The 15,232-nt window shown below is 35.5% G+C and overlaps 1 protein-coding gene, 1 long non-coding RNA gene and 3 other non-coding genes across 5 annotated transcripts; all 5 read right to left on the bottom strand.

Moving 5' to 3' along the window:
• Positions 1-2,767: 2,767 nt before the first annotated feature.
• On the bottom strand, positions 2,768-2,870 carry LOC114752494 (U6 spliceosomal RNA). The gene has a single exon (XR_003740849.1). It is a non-coding gene; the product is annotated as a U6 spliceosomal RNA (small nuclear RNA).
• A 781-nt stretch (positions 2,871-3,651) lies between these two features.
• Positions 3,652-4,203, bottom strand: LOC114752491 (uncharacterized). The gene is made up of 2 exons (XR_003740848.1): positions 4,165-4,203; positions 3,652-4,082 (listed from the first exon to the last, which is right to left on the bottom strand). It is a non-coding gene; the product is annotated as an uncharacterized LOC114752491 (long non-coding RNA).
• Positions 4,204-5,673: 1,470 nt separating this feature from the next.
• Positions 5,674-5,776, bottom strand: LOC114752496 (U6 spliceosomal RNA). The gene has a single exon (XR_003740851.1). It is a non-coding gene; the product is annotated as a U6 spliceosomal RNA (small nuclear RNA).
• Positions 5,777-9,052: 3,276 nt separating this feature from the next.
• On the bottom strand, positions 9,053-9,843 carry LOC114752493 (uncharacterized). The gene has a single exon (XM_028941229.1). The coding sequence runs from the start codon at positions 9,819-9,821 to the stop codon at positions 9,141-9,143; it is 681 nt and encodes a 226-aa protein (XP_028797062.1). The 5' UTR covers positions 9,822-9,843; the 3' UTR covers positions 9,053-9,140.
• A 2,846-nt stretch (positions 9,844-12,689) lies between these two features.
• On the bottom strand, positions 12,690-12,791 carry LOC114752497 (U6 spliceosomal RNA). Its single transcript, XR_003740852.1, has one exon. It is a non-coding gene; the product is annotated as a U6 spliceosomal RNA (small nuclear RNA).
• Between the last annotated feature and the right edge of the window lie 2,441 nt (positions 12,792-15,232).

The following is a 15,232-nucleotide window of genomic DNA, read 5'->3' as shown; positions in this document are numbered from 1 at the left end:
ATAATGTTGCTTCACTTGACTAAGCTTTTCTGGAAAATTGCCAAGTTCAAGTTTCAATGTATGTATTATACCTTCGGTTCTAAATATAAGAGCTAGTTGATTAATTTGAGCAGATTAAGGAAATAAGTTTAGTTAGTTATTTGTGATAAATATATGTTGTCTTCCCCAAAATAGGTTTGCTAATCATGTTTATTGGTGATAACTACCATTATTAAAAGGGCTATCATAAAAAAATGAATAGATATGAGAGATAAAATGGATTGAGGTCTTATATTTAAGACCAAAATAAAAGTCAAATGAAATTTTATATTAAGGATCGGAGATAGTATTATACTCTTCTGGTTCTTAATATAAGACCTATTTAATTAATTTGATTAGATTAAGAAAGTTAGGTAAGTTAGTTATTACAAGAAAAGTGACACATTTTTCCTAAAACACCATAATCATCTTTCTTAATATCTCCTCTCCCTCTTCTACTTGATTATGGTTGATGAAGTATTCATAAGGGTAATTAGAGAAAATTAATAAATATGAGAAATGGGTCTTATATTTAGAACCAAAATCAACTCAAAAATTAGATCATATATTAAGGGCCGGAGGAGTATATCAATATCATGCCATTTTAGTAAGGGATGGAGAGATTTGAGAGCATTGATCATAAAAAATCTGGATTGCCATTTTGTGTTGAAACAAACACCACCTTTAATCTTAAGGGGAGATTATCAGTACAAGTTACCGTCTCTAGTCCATTATATATGCATGCGGGCGGGCGGGCATGATGATTCTAAAAATAAACATTTTTCAGAACTTTCAGAGACGTCAAATAAGACCAGATCAAATGAGCTGCCCAAACCTGAAAGCAAGCTGCCAAGGGATGAAGAAAGGACCGTGCATTTATTGTCTTTTTGTCTTCGGTGTCCTCTTGAATCTATAACAGGTTGCTTTTCTTCCAAGCAAGCGCAAAATACCCCACAAGTTTTCGGGTAAAATTTTTAGAAATATTATATCACGCCTGCACCTGGATTATTCTTTCAATTAGAGGGTCTAATCTAATCAGTTGGCGTTTTAATATTTGTTTTATAAAAATAATGATTAAGTAAACAGTTTGTTTGGTGAAAACTTTAAAAAATAATACGCTTTCTATTTTTAACTAGTTATCACTAATTAAATTTTAAAATTAAATCATTGGAATAAAAATTGCCATTGTCCTAATATAAATATATCATCAATATCCAACAATATATATATAATTTATAGTTTGACTTATCAAAGAATTTGGAGTAATTGTTTGTTGACTTGTTCCTTTATGCTGTAATCCTTGACTTGGACTTGGACTTGGACTTGGACTTGGACATGGACATCAGTTCCGTCTTTGCTTGATACCCTGGAAAAAAAGGGGACGGCTATATTAAGAGTGCTGTCTGATTGACTTGATAAACCTTGTGGTTCTAGAACCTACAGTACCTAATTACGTTGATTAAAATTGATCTTAAATTTATATCCGCAGAAATGAAGTTTTGTATCAGTAATAATGACTAACGATGACGCTGTGTGTGATGGTCTTTTGTTTTCGATCGGAACTTGGGAGATCCTGTTCTTACGTTTTCAAAACTTGCCACTCCGTAGGATATAGAATCATCACAAGCAACTTCATCATTAATCACAGCCAACATACTAATTTGTTTTTACATTCATGATCGAGATATAATAGAGAATTAGAAAGATAGAAAGATTTCTGTTCTGCTATTTTGTTAATGTTCTAGCTGTCTAGCAAGAGTTTAGCATCCAGGAAGAGTGGAAACAATAAAGGTTCTGATCACTTCACAGATATTCTCACCAAACAGATTCTTGCATTCACATGAACTGACAATAAAAATAAAAAGGATGACAGTAACCTTGCTGCGACCAGCTAGAATTCAGCCTTTCTATATGCATAGCAAAAAACTAAAAAGGATAGATCTTTAAGTGATACAAACACAGGAGTTATTTACATCATTGTGGTGAAATTTAAAATAAGAATCTCTGATCTTTGGTCGTACCTTATCATTATGGCAGAACCAAATCCAAAAGTTTCATGAAACTGATCTGCTGCGTAACTCTTTCTGCAAATGATGTTGAACTTAAAAATCGACGGAAGATAGTACTTCACCAGTACCCTTTTTATGGTCCTCAGTGAACTCGTAGTGGAAATAATTCCAAGCGTCTTCAAAATTGCCTTAAAAATCCACTCCTTGTACTCTAATAAGCAACTGCTATAACTTGACTGAAGGGAAAATTCCATCTTCATAAAGGTGAAGATAACACAATGAATGAACACTGAAGTAGCAGCCAAAGAAGAAATCAAAGTGAGTTGCAACCAAGCCATGTTGCTGGAGTTCGATTGGAAGAGTCCACAGTCATCTGAAAGCCAAGAAAGCACATTGATCCTGAACCTGATATTATAAAACAATATCCCCAGGATTGCTGTAGGTTCCCATAAACCCAGAACGAAAATCCAATTAAGAGCACCAATTTATTTGCTGGACTTTTCTTTTCTTTTGTCTTTTTCTGCTGAGGTGAACAATTAACTCCAGTGAAATATCAATCCTTGAAAAACATAATCAGGTGCCGAAACAGCAGAATGCATCATGTTCTTCGTTGCCCTGACCAAAATTTTCAGTTATTCGCCTTTTCCTGCTCTATGTACAGTTACTCAGGAAAACCTAAATCGATGCGGTGAAATTCGAAGTAAAGACGAAGTCGGTCAGTTCAGAGATGAATTTGGAAAAAAAATTTGGACCATTTCTCGATTTGTGCGTGTCATCCTTGCGCAGGGGCCATGCTAATCTTCTCTGTATCGTTCCAATTTTATCGGATGTCCCCGAAGGGACGAGCAGGTGAGTGGGCTTCATATATATAAAGAATGAAACTGAAAGAATTTGCGCGATGTGGGACTCGTGCTGAAGCAACTCCATAGCCGATAGAAAGTTGTGCCCAACGTCACAAGACGGAAGGATTCTATCTGTGGGAAATTAGCAGGGTAGCTTCGCTACCAACGGAAGAACACAGTAAAGAGAGAGAGCAAAATACTCTCGAATCTTTTCAGTCACCGTATTGGCTCAAAACTAGTAGAAGTGACTGGGAAAATATTCTGGCTCTGGATCTCTCTATCTCTAGGCCCTTCACAGAATTGGGCTTCCCACACTCACATCTGCTCACGAGTACTAAAAGCACAGCCAAAAAGGGAGGGGGGAAAAAAAAAAACCGAAGCGCCGCCTGAACGATAATGATGTTTATCCCAATGGATACTTAAAGACAGTATGTGTGATTCTTAGCAACTTAATTTTTTTAATTATTTCAAAATTTTGACGAATATTGTGTTCTATATACAATTTTGTTCCCATTCTTCCAAGCATAGAAGAGCAATTTGGGGGCCCAAAAAAAAAAAAACAAATCCTGACTTGTAAAATAAGGAGCTCCAACTTACGAGTGTAAAATCTTAATTTGGTACTTCAAAATAGCTATTGTTTTTCAAATTCATCCCCGGAGATGAATAATTATTAATATGTTTACAAATTTACAAAGATTCCTCCAACAATTGAAAAATATTCATATTCACCGGACCATTAGTTTTCACGAAGGAATGTAACCGGTGTCTAGAAGACGAGAACAAAAGCCAACGGTGCATGTATTTGCACAACCAAGCAATACATAGAAGAGTTTTTTTTCCAAAAAAAAAAAAAAGAAAGGCATTCTTATCCCTTTATCAAGGTCTTCACCAGACCAGATTCTTATAATTTACACGAACAGACAATAAAATTCCGAAAGATTTTATTATTGAGCACAAAGCTTACTCCGGAAATGTTTGGTTTCACGCTGGAAACCACGTTTTGATAAATCAGTGAAACCACGTGCTCAACAGCAAAACCAAACATTTAAGTTATAGAAGCCGAAACATTGCTATGACTAGAACTGCCGAATAGCTGCAACAACTTCCGCAACTCCTTCAACCTTTCTTCTCTGCTAGAGAATCATCTTAGCAAAATCAGGCGCTCGACGTTCGCAGCTGGCTCGTTTCCTAGCATTACTGATGGATTCAAAATCTTCAACGTGACACACCAACAATTATACAAACATGGAAGTTATACATCATAATGGTAAAAATAAGAATGTTTTTAGTGTCACCTTATCATTTTGGCTGAGCCAAATCCAAGAGTGTCATGACACAGATCTGCCATGTATCTCTTCTTTGCAAGCAGCAGAACCTCAGCATTGTTATAATTTGATGGAAGATAGGCCTTGCCAGGACCCTTTCTATGCTCGTCCCAAAGTTTAATGAATCTATCATGAAAAAGATTCCAACAGTCTTCAATTGCCTTAAGAATCCACTCCTTATATGCCTGCATGAAATTCTGTGTTTAAATCCTTTTCTCCTTTAAATGATTAATGTGACTAATGCATGCAAAGTTGCATCATGTAATTTATCCCGTTATGCTATGACAATAAATTGAGTAAAAGAAAATTCCACCCTAGACATGGTGAGGATAACACAGTGGAAGAACATAAAAAACCAGTCAAGGAACAAATCAACGCAAGTTTCAATTAAGTCATGCTGCTAGTGCCGGCCTAAAAGAGCGTCAGTTATCTGAATCCACAAAAAAGAATACTCCTATGTCAAACCCTATTGGTCCATAAAATGCAAATTCTGCATCAATGACTTGAGTTGATTCCTGAGTAACCATGACAGAACCGGTCTGTAGATCTCAATGGATCAGTGCTTGGGTCCTCTCACAGAACCTACAGGAATATAACTTCTCATTAGAGCAGAAACTAAAGCAATATAACAGCTGCATGTAATGGAAAGTTTGTCCTAGTCATGATACTTGGATTTCAGCCCACCAACTTCAAGCGTCAGCAGACTTGTCTTCTCGAACGGCCTTAGCATCATGATCGAGATAAGAAGCAGTCCAGTGATTAAATTCAGAAACTCTAAGGGTCAGAGAAAACAACTAGAGCAGTATGCCTACACCACTCCACATTCCCACAAAATTTGGAAACTGCATTAAGACAATATGCATTTAAGCTTACAAGAAATGTATCAAGTCTTAATGGTCCATCTATAGTCAGTTATATCACCAATAACAGATTAAAAAACAATTATAATCTTATATTAACAAATGAGTTTTTTTTTTTGGGTACCACTTGTCTAACGCAAACTATGAGCAAAAGTAAATTTGTTAGTAAGCACAAATAAGCAATGTACACACAACTGAACAGTTAGACCCCGAGTTGCAGTATAACATTAGCCTACATGACCAATAAGGACTCAATCAACTTTTACGCGCAGTATCAGATATAAAAGAATCAGAACCAGGTAACTTTATGAGCACAGCTGCGACAGTTCTTCAAGTGCCAGAACCTCAAAATATGCTGTGTCCTTCGACGTGGGCCTTGATTCTTCTATACAACGAATATATGGAAGAGCCTGTACGGTTGCACAATTGGAGTGACTTCACTCTTTTTAGCATATTGTTTTCTTGCTCTTCGAGGAAAGCAATCAGCATAACTAATTGTCTACCAAAAGAACTTACTTCGTGAACTAACATCCAATTGGTTTTTTCCAGGTTCAAGCCGCAAACAGATAAATCATTAAGAGAGAACATATTACAGTGACTGCGATTCTAGGATGGAGAAAATAATTTGGACCATTTCTCGATTTGTGCGTGTCATCCTTGCGCAGGGGCCATGCTAATCTTCTCTGTATCGTTCCAATTTTATCGGATGTCCCCGAAGGGACAAACCCCGACTTGTGGTTCGCGTATATAAACCATAGAGCTGAAGATGCTTGCACGATGTGGGACTCGTACTGAATCAACTCGACAGCTACAGGAAAATCGTGGCGTTGGGGAGGAATCTCTTTGTTGGAACCTCACAGAGCAGTATCAACAAACACAGACTGAGCAAGGAGAGAGAGAAAAATATTCTGGAAGCCTCTCACTTGCAGTATTAGCTCAGGACCAGAGAAAAGTAAAAGTGAGAGCAGCGCTAATATCAATGCAGAGCACGGCATTCAGGTATATGTGAAACGACAGAAGTAACAAATGAAACGACATCCAGCTATAAGTGGGCTCGGACTCTGGATTTCTAACTCTAGGCCCATTCTCATCATCGGGCCTCTCGGATCAGCCCTCCAAACAATAAAAGCCCGGCCAGAAATAAAGTTGGCATGCCTGAGTCGTGAGAGCTATCGTCACATTTTTCCATTTACTATAAGGAAATTTAAGAAAATAAATCACTCCATGCATAATTTGTAAATATTGTAATTTTTTAGTTAATCAGCAGTTACATTCGTTCTTGAATCAAATACTTCCTTGGATGATCTGTTGCATCTCTCTCAAAGCACAGAGTTTGCCCAATGCAACATATAACTATATTGGGGGGTCATTGTGATTATTGTAAACAACAAATTTTGATATTGAAAATTTAAATTTAAATATTGAGAAAATATTCTTAAATACTGATATATTAAATTTAATTTTTTTAAATAACGATAACTTTCATAAAAAAATCATTATCTGGTACTAACAATGTTAGTATTAGAGAATTGAAAACCGCATTTTAAAAAGGGTTAAAAAGCATCCAATATATCAAAATATTTTTTTAGATATATCCAGTATATCCAAATATTTTTTTAGATGCATCAACATCCTAAAGCATTTTTTTTACCTTGGTGCCAGATGCACCAAAAAATATTTTTGGATGCAGGACCGGGACGTACTTAAAAAAAGTACTTTAAGATGTTGGATGCACTAAAAAATACTCCACAGTGCCACAAGCACCTAAAAAATATTTCAAGATACTGGATGCATCACAAAATACTTTAAATTACTGAATGCATCTGAAAAAATATTTCGAGATGCTGAATGCATCTTAGTCCTTTTAAAAATTTAAGAGACTAAACTAAAATTTTATATAAAATTAAAGGATTAAAAAACTGCACTTTTGTTATAAAAAAAAAAAAGTATACGAGTTACCAACAGGATTGAATTTAGCAGAAAAGACTAGTTCTCATAAGTAACAAACTAATATTCAAGTTTTTGCATAAAGGTGTGCTCATATTTAGTAGCTAATAATATCTCAAATAAAATTATCTTCAGTGAGAAAAAATAGTGCATGGAATTGTCTCCAATGACAAACAAACGGCTAGCAGAGAAACGCGGAACTTGCCGGGATAAGATCCACTTTTTGAAAATATGCCATTTTCGACACATACCACTTTGCATAATTCTGTCTGGTCCTCCTATCATGCCTACAAACTAGTCCTTTTCAATACTGGCCAATTAAATTGCCCATTATTCGTAGTTTCCCTCGAATCATTTCGTCCATATTTTATCACATGTTATGGATCATGTCGTAATTGCGTTCTTGAAGACGTAGTGGAACATGTCGTAATTTCATTATTGAATACTAAGCCGGCCTTATAAGATCCATGTTTTTAAATTTATATACTCCCTCTGGACTCTAATCCTGCTATAAAAATTAGTTGAATGTTAAATTTATTCTAAATATAATATCCTAATATATTTTATTTCTTATTTTTTTTTGCATATTAAATAATCTAATTTATAGGCTGACATATATAAAATATAATGTTATAGAATGGTGTTTTAGAAAGTTCATATTATATTTATTATAATTAACTAATTTATCTCGTTTTTTTATTTATCTAAATAATTTTTATGTTAGATATGAGAGGGGGTAAAAAGTATTTCCAATGCTTTAGCAACCTTCGGCTTGAATACAAACTATGAGTAGGGGTAGAAATAGGCTAAGCAGCCTGTCAAGGACCTGTGACCTGGCCTGTATTTGGCCTAACTTGTTTCAAAATAGAAGAAGACTTAAATTTTTTTGATGGCCTGTTTAGCGTAATAGGCAAGGCCAAGATTTTTTGAAAAACCTATTAAGCCTATCACGCCTTTTTTTTTAAAATCTTATTTTTAATTTTTATTTTGTACTTCTATCTAGTCTTATTTTAAATTTTAATATATAATTATAAATTGTTTTCAGTAATATTAACTATAATTAAGATTTAAAATATTACTTATGACATTAAAATTTAAATAAAAGATGATAATAAAAAAATAATTATTATGTAGTATGTGTATTTTACATTCTTTATTAGCCTATGTATTTTTTACTATATATTTTGAAAATTTTAAAATTACAGACTTTTTTACAGATCCAGGCCAGGCCAAGCCTTTATACAGGCCAGGCTCATGTTGAAAAAAAAAATACCTATTACAGGTCACAGACCAGGCTCAGGCTAACACGTTACTAAATAGCTTGTTAAAGACAAAGTCTGGACTGTTTCCATTCCTAACTATGAGTATCAATATATGCTAGAGTACTTTAAACTTTGCTTTTTATTATATTTATATATTATCTTTTTATTAAGAAAAAGAGTAAAATATTATTTTGGCTCCATGTAAAAACAAAAAATTAAAGGAGTGCATTTCTCGATTTAATGATCTTCAGCAAAATCATTTTCTATGTTTGATCTTCTATTAAAGTGTTTTTCAATTTTGTTGCTCGAGACTATGTTTTTAATGAGTTCCATTTAAAAAAAAAAAAAGAAATAAGTGGGGTTATAAAATTTTAATAGAGAAAAAAATGCAGAAAGAAAGAATAAAAAATTAGTTAACAACTTTCAGTGCTACTTCTCTCATTTTTTGAAAAATCAAAGTTATTAAAATCTCCCGCGAGTTTGCAATATTTTACTCTCACTAGATTTATTTCTAAATATGTAAGATATCATGCTCCAAGAATGAAGAGGTGCATATATTTTGGTGAAAATTATTTCAAGTTGAAATTAAAATTTTAAATGAAGGTCCGTGTTTTAATAATTTTGCTTAAGAATAACTAAAAGAAATTTAAATCTAAAATGGGCAATCCTTATGAGAAAACCAAGACAGCAATTAACATTTAACAACATGCATGCATGTCATATTTCCATTACAAACGGTCATCGGCATCCACACATTTATTACACACCCAAATGATGGTATACATATACATATACATATACATATATCATCTTATCTTATTCCTTATTTAGACAAACACGCCCTTATATTAAGCTGTTTATTGCAGATCAACACTTCCTAATTGCCGTATTTGGCTTTGTAGTCATTCCACAGCTGATCCACAGGCTTCCCAAGGATCTGCATGAAGTAATCGTCACTGTAACCAGTCTTCATCTTCTTGTTCAGTTCTGCCACAAACCCATTTCTCAGACTGTTACAGTAATCCAGAAAATAAGCAGTAACGTCATTGCCATGGTCCCACTTATCTCCCTGACCTGGCTTCACCCAATTGCTTGGTGCATAGCCAGCTTTGAGCCTCACATAATCAGCAATCCCTTCGACCAGCCCTCCATTAGCCTGGCCATTACCATTCCACTGCCAAATATGAGTCATCTCATGATACAGCAAACCAGTGACTTCTCTTCTCACATCTCCTGAGTAGCTTCCAACGTATCTTGAACTTAGATGAATCTCATTATTGACAGAATATGCCACCCCATCTTTGTCTTCCAAGATGAAGTTCACTTTCTGCACGTTCTTTCTGTCCGCAGCAGAATCTTGTTGGAAGATCCTCCATATGAACTGAGCTGCAGAATCCATTGTTTGCGTGGCATAGGTTTCACCTATTTTGTGACGAAAGAGAATGCCACCACTGGTTGCAACATTGTTGGTGATAGCATATTCCACTGCTTGGGTGGCTCTGATGGCTAACAGAATTAAGAGTACACAAGAGAAGAGAGGGATGATGCGTTTAGCCATGGCTGTGTTTGGAGCCAGCTCTGATCTTGTACTTTGGTGATTAGAGAAAGAGCTAAGCTGGGGTATTTATAGGGGAACGTCTGAGGAATAATACCTACAACTTGCATCCTTATCATCTTAGAATAATGTAGTAGGCATCTGAGTCACCATCTGCTAGTGACAATATAGCACAAAATCGAAGATTTTCATTCATCTCTTTCTGGACACGGGAGCCACAAGGTAGAGAAGTAAAACTATAAATAATCTTTGAATAATATAGTAGGCATCTGAGTCATCATCTACTAGTTACGGGAGGACAAAAAACTATAGTATATCAGTATCTACAAGATTTGCCATATTATCTTTGATTTATCAAAAATGCGATGATGGATATTCCATGCAAAACCAGAGAAGGAGAATTAGGGAAAAGACTTTGGAATGTTGCTTGATTTCACATGAAGATGATTCCTTATAAAAATGCATTTTTGGAATGCGTCTCAGGTTCAATCTCATGAAAATCCTACTCCTTGATAATCAGATTCTACCTCGTAAACACTTCCATAAAACTTAAGCTTTAATTATATATACCAGAAGAGTAACAAAGCTGTAAAAAAGTTGCAAGGGTTCACATGTGAGAGTAAATCCTTAATAGATGATTATGGAAATTATACGGAACACTAAAGCCAAAATTGTGTCAAATAAGATTTCCAACAATTTGAGTAGTCTCACCTTATAATTTCAGCAACAACAAACCCAAGAGAATCATGAAACAAATCTATCACGCATCTCTTCATTACAAGCAGCTCAACCTCAGGATTGTCATAGATTGCAGGAAGATAAACCTCCCCAGGACCCTTTATATGCTTGTCCCAAAGAGCAATGAACTTAAATAGTTTTTTCAAAAAATCCATGTTTGCTCATTTGTTCCAAGAAGGCACTCCTTATATGCCTGCAGGACATGGTGTGCTTAGAATCAATTGTCTAAGACTTTACGCATCTCATATAGTACAATGTTATCACCTCTTCAATTTAAACACCCAGAGTTTCTTGACAACAAAAGTAGTGACTCATTGGATAATGAAGCACATCACGCCCAAGACAGAAATTGCACAGGATTCAAATCTATAATCATGCAAGAAGACAGCATCTCGGAAAATTATTAGATGTTTACATTCTTGAATTGTCCATTTCAACCATTTTCTAGAACATTTATCTGCTAATATACTTCTGCAAAGAAAACTACTTTGAGACTTAAAAAAGAGGGAAGCAAGAAACTATACGGCAAGTGTATAGTATCCAGGAAAGAATGTAATCAGTGACTGAAAGAAAAGATTATGCTGACATTCGTGCAACCAAGCAATCCACCGCAAAGTGAAAACAATAAAGATTCTGATCACTTTACCAATATCCTCACCAACTAGATTCTTGCATTCACATGAACAGAAAATAAAAATATAAAGGATGCTAGTATAAAACCTTGCTATGCCTAGATTTCAGGCTTTCTATATTCATGGGGGAAAAAGAGATAGTTCTTTAAGATAAACTTTAAATGATACAAACATGGGAGATACATATATACATATATAATATCATTGTGGCGAAAATAAGAATCTCTGATCTTTAGCTCTATTTGGCAGAACCAGATCCAAGAGTGTCATGAAACAGATCTGCCACGTATCACTTCTGCACATGACGCTGAACCTCAGGATTGTTAAAACTTGATGGAAGATAGGCCTTCACCGGTACCCTTTATATGATTTCACCAGAGTGCAATGAATTTCTAGCGGAAATAATTCCAAGTGTCTTCAATTGTCTTAAAAATCCACTCCTTATAGCCTACAATATAGTGTGTCAAGACATCCTTCAATGATAGGTACATCCTAGGGCTGTACAATGGAAAGACTGGACCAAACCAGAACCCAACGCAAAGTCTGGTCTGATTTTTGGTTGGGTTGGGTTTGGTAGTCTGTGGTCTGTTCCAGTCCAGTGGTCACCCGATGTTGGGTTGGACTGGACTTGGTCCACTAGACTAGTAGACTAGTCCAGGTTTCCAATTTTCTTTTTTCTTTTTTTCAAATTTTTTTCTTTATAGGAAGCAAGATTTCAACATGATAAATATAATTTAAGATAATAAAAAATACATATAATCATATAAAACTTAAGACTTCATCATATATACATAAATATCTCTAAAAACATTAAAATAAATTAAAGGTAACATCTAAATTATAAATTATTAAAAAATAAAAAATTCAACTCAACTGGACAGGACCAGTCCATCGATCACTTGGTCCAAAATCCAATCCAACCCGACCAACTAGTCTGGTCTGGTCTAGTCTAATTTCATTATATAGTTTATTTGGATTTGATTGGACCGGACCACTTCGGGTTGGATTGGACTGAACCGGACCATAGGTTTTTGCACACCCCTAGTACATGCCACGTTTCATTATGCCATACACTCTGATATGCAATGGCAATAACTTGACTAAAAGGAAATTTCTTGCCTCATAAAGGTGAAGATAACACAATGAATGAACACAACAGGGCAAGTCAGAAAAGAAGTCAAAGTGAGTTGCCACCAATTCATGTTGCTGGAGCTGGATTGGAAGAGTTCACAGTTATTGAAGCCAAGAAAATACACTGATCCTGAACCTGGTATTAAAAAATAAATACCCAGGATTATTGTAAGTTCCCACAAACCCAGAACGAATATCAAAGTAAGAGCACCGATTTATTTGTCAAAAGCTCTGGTAATTTATTGGAATTAACATTGTCTATGAAAATCACCAACGATATGATCGTTTTCCGCATTTATCGAAAGCAGTTCCTCAGGAAAACTTGAGTGAGTTAGTGGGAGGGGAGAAACTTGAAATCGGAACGAGGGAAAAAAATTTGGACCATTTCTCGATTTGTGCGTGTCATCCTTGCGCAGGGGCCATGCTAATTTTCTCTGTATCGTTCCGATTTTATCGGATGTCCCGAAGGGATGAGCCGCGGCCTCTGCTTCGCATATATAAACAAAAGAGCTGTTAGAGGTTTGCATGATGTGGGACTCGTACTGAAGCGACTTAGGTAGGCAAAAGTCGCGCCCAACGTCACTAGACGGAAGGCTAATATTCATGGGAACCTTTCAGAGTAGCATTACTGTCAACGAAAGCATAGATAAAGTAAAGAGAGAGACGAAAGTATTGTCGAAACTTTTCCGTCACTGTATGAGGAAAATATTTTGACTGTAAGCCCTCCATCTCAAGGCCCTTCACGTAATTGGACTTCCATACTCAAATCTGCTTAGGATGAAAATAGTGCAGACAGGCTGTTAGGAACCTGTAGCCTAGTTGTATTTGGTCTGGTTTGGTCTGACCTATTTTAAAATAGAAAAAGAGTGAGGTTTTTTCATTGCCTGTTTAGCCTAATAGGTCAGCTGGCCAAGCCTAGGCTTTTTGAAAAACCTGTTAGGCCTGTTAGGTCTAGCCTAACCTATTTTTTATTTTATTTTTAATTTTTATTTTGTATTTATATCTAATTTTATTTTAAATTTTGATATATAATTTAAATTGTTTTTAATAATATTAACTATAATTAAGATTTAAAATATTACTCATGACATTAAAATTTAAATAAAAGATAATAATAAAAAATTATTATTATGTCGTATGTATATTTATATTTTTTATTGGCCTATGTATTTTGTACTATGTATTTTGAAAATTTTAAAATCACAGGCTTTTTAAACAGGCTTAGGCTAGACCAGGCTTTTATACAAGCCAGGCTCAGCTAAAAAAAAAGACCTATTACAAGTCACAAGACAGGATCAAGCCAGGAAAAAAAAAAAAAACCTATTACAAAACCACAAGGCCAGCATGTTACTAAACAGGCCTGGGGCCTGTTAAGGACAAAGCCTGGTCTGGCCTGACCTGTTTTCACCTGATCTGCTAACAAAAACTTTTTCTTTTTTCTTTTTTTTTTCTGAAGAACTGCAAACAAGTACTTCAAACAATAATAAAAGCACAACCAAAAACCTACAAAAGAAGAAGCTAATCCCATAACATGGTAAACCAATATTCAAAATCCTACTAAAAGACATGCTTATATTTAATGTCCCACGGTATCTCAAAATAAAAGAATATATGTGCCTGTGAAATTTAAAAAAAAAAAAAAAAGGCACACCCAGAAAGCTGAGAATCATTATCCCGACACACCCACACACATCTTCAAAAGTTTTTACAGCGACTTTCAGATTTTTACAATATCATTTCACATTAAGGACTAGAAGTGGAAATGTTTTCCTAATGCCTTGCCTCATGTGGTTCTGTGTTCAACTCTGCTGGTGCCGTTTTTCACAAAATCGCGTGTGAAAAGTCACCTTTCCGCAGTATAGAGAGGAGGGGGTAAGGGAATCCTTGCAGAGTCAAGTTTTTGAGGTAACAGCATGAACCTGCCAAGCTCGCCCCGTGAATTTGACAACGTATGCATACTTTTGTTCACTATACTAGCTCATGTTTAGGTTTCATCCCATAGGCACCAATAAAGAAGAGTTGCAAGTTTTTTTTCCTCTAAAAATTTATTAGAAATTAAAATTCTTTAAAAAATTACAGAATTTGAAATTGAAATTGGCAATTCTTCCACACGCGCTCCATATTCCACATGCAAACGATTATGTGCACATATCATCGTGGCTATAGAAGGTCTTCTTACCTAACAGAACTTCCTAATTGCCGTATTTGGTATTCTAGTCTTTCCACAGGTTTCCCAAGAAACTGCTCAAAGAAGTCGCCACTATAACCACTTCTCATCATCCTCTTGTTCAGTTCTGTCACAGATTCATTTCTCAAGCTATTAAACTAGTCCACGGTTCCACTTATCACCCTGACCTGGCTTTAACCACGGGCTAAGTGCATAACCCTGCTTTCAGCCACACATAATCAGCAGCAGTCCCTTTGATCCTCCACTGCTACATATGCGTCATCTCATGATACAGCACACAAGTCTCCGCTCTTCTCCAGATTCTTGTTGGGAGGATTACGTGAAAGGATACTATTATTGAGTACAAAACTTATTGCAGTACATGTCAATGGAATACATGATGGGATGTGCACTGATATCTGACGGCATAATTAGGAAACAAATCCCTCAGTATGAAACAGCAAAATTGTATTCTCTTGTAAATAATATTGACGGTCAACAACGTCATGCAGTTCATGGGAGATTTGATTATAGGAAGACTCATTTCCATCTAGGTATAGATAGCTAAACCTCGCCCCTGACCCCAGGACTAAATTTGGCGAATGCTGAAATAACTTCAGTGATTCCTTCAAACGTCCTTCTTTCCTTGAGAATCGACTTTGCTAGATTGAGTGCCCGGCGTTCACATGTGGCTCGTTTACTAGCTCAGTAATGGATTCAAATCCTCAACATGGGCCACCCCAACA

Source organism: Neltuma alba, unplaced genomic scaffold (genome assembly GCF_004799145.2).
Source record: "Neltuma alba isolate B1F8T4 unplaced genomic scaffold, ASM479914v2 tig00007407_pilon, whole genome shotgun sequence".
NCBI lineage: Eukaryota > Viridiplantae > Streptophyta > Magnoliopsida > Fabales > Fabaceae > Neltuma > Neltuma alba.
Note: the sequence above shows the minus strand (reverse complement) of the source record. Positions and strands in the feature narration are given on the sequence as shown.

Bases quoted from the DNA above. Each gene is read 5' to 3' on its own strand.
- LOC114752493 (XM_028941229.1), bottom strand. From the start codon at position 9,821: ATGGCTAAACGCATCATCCCTCTCTTCTCTTGTGTACTCTTAATTCTG.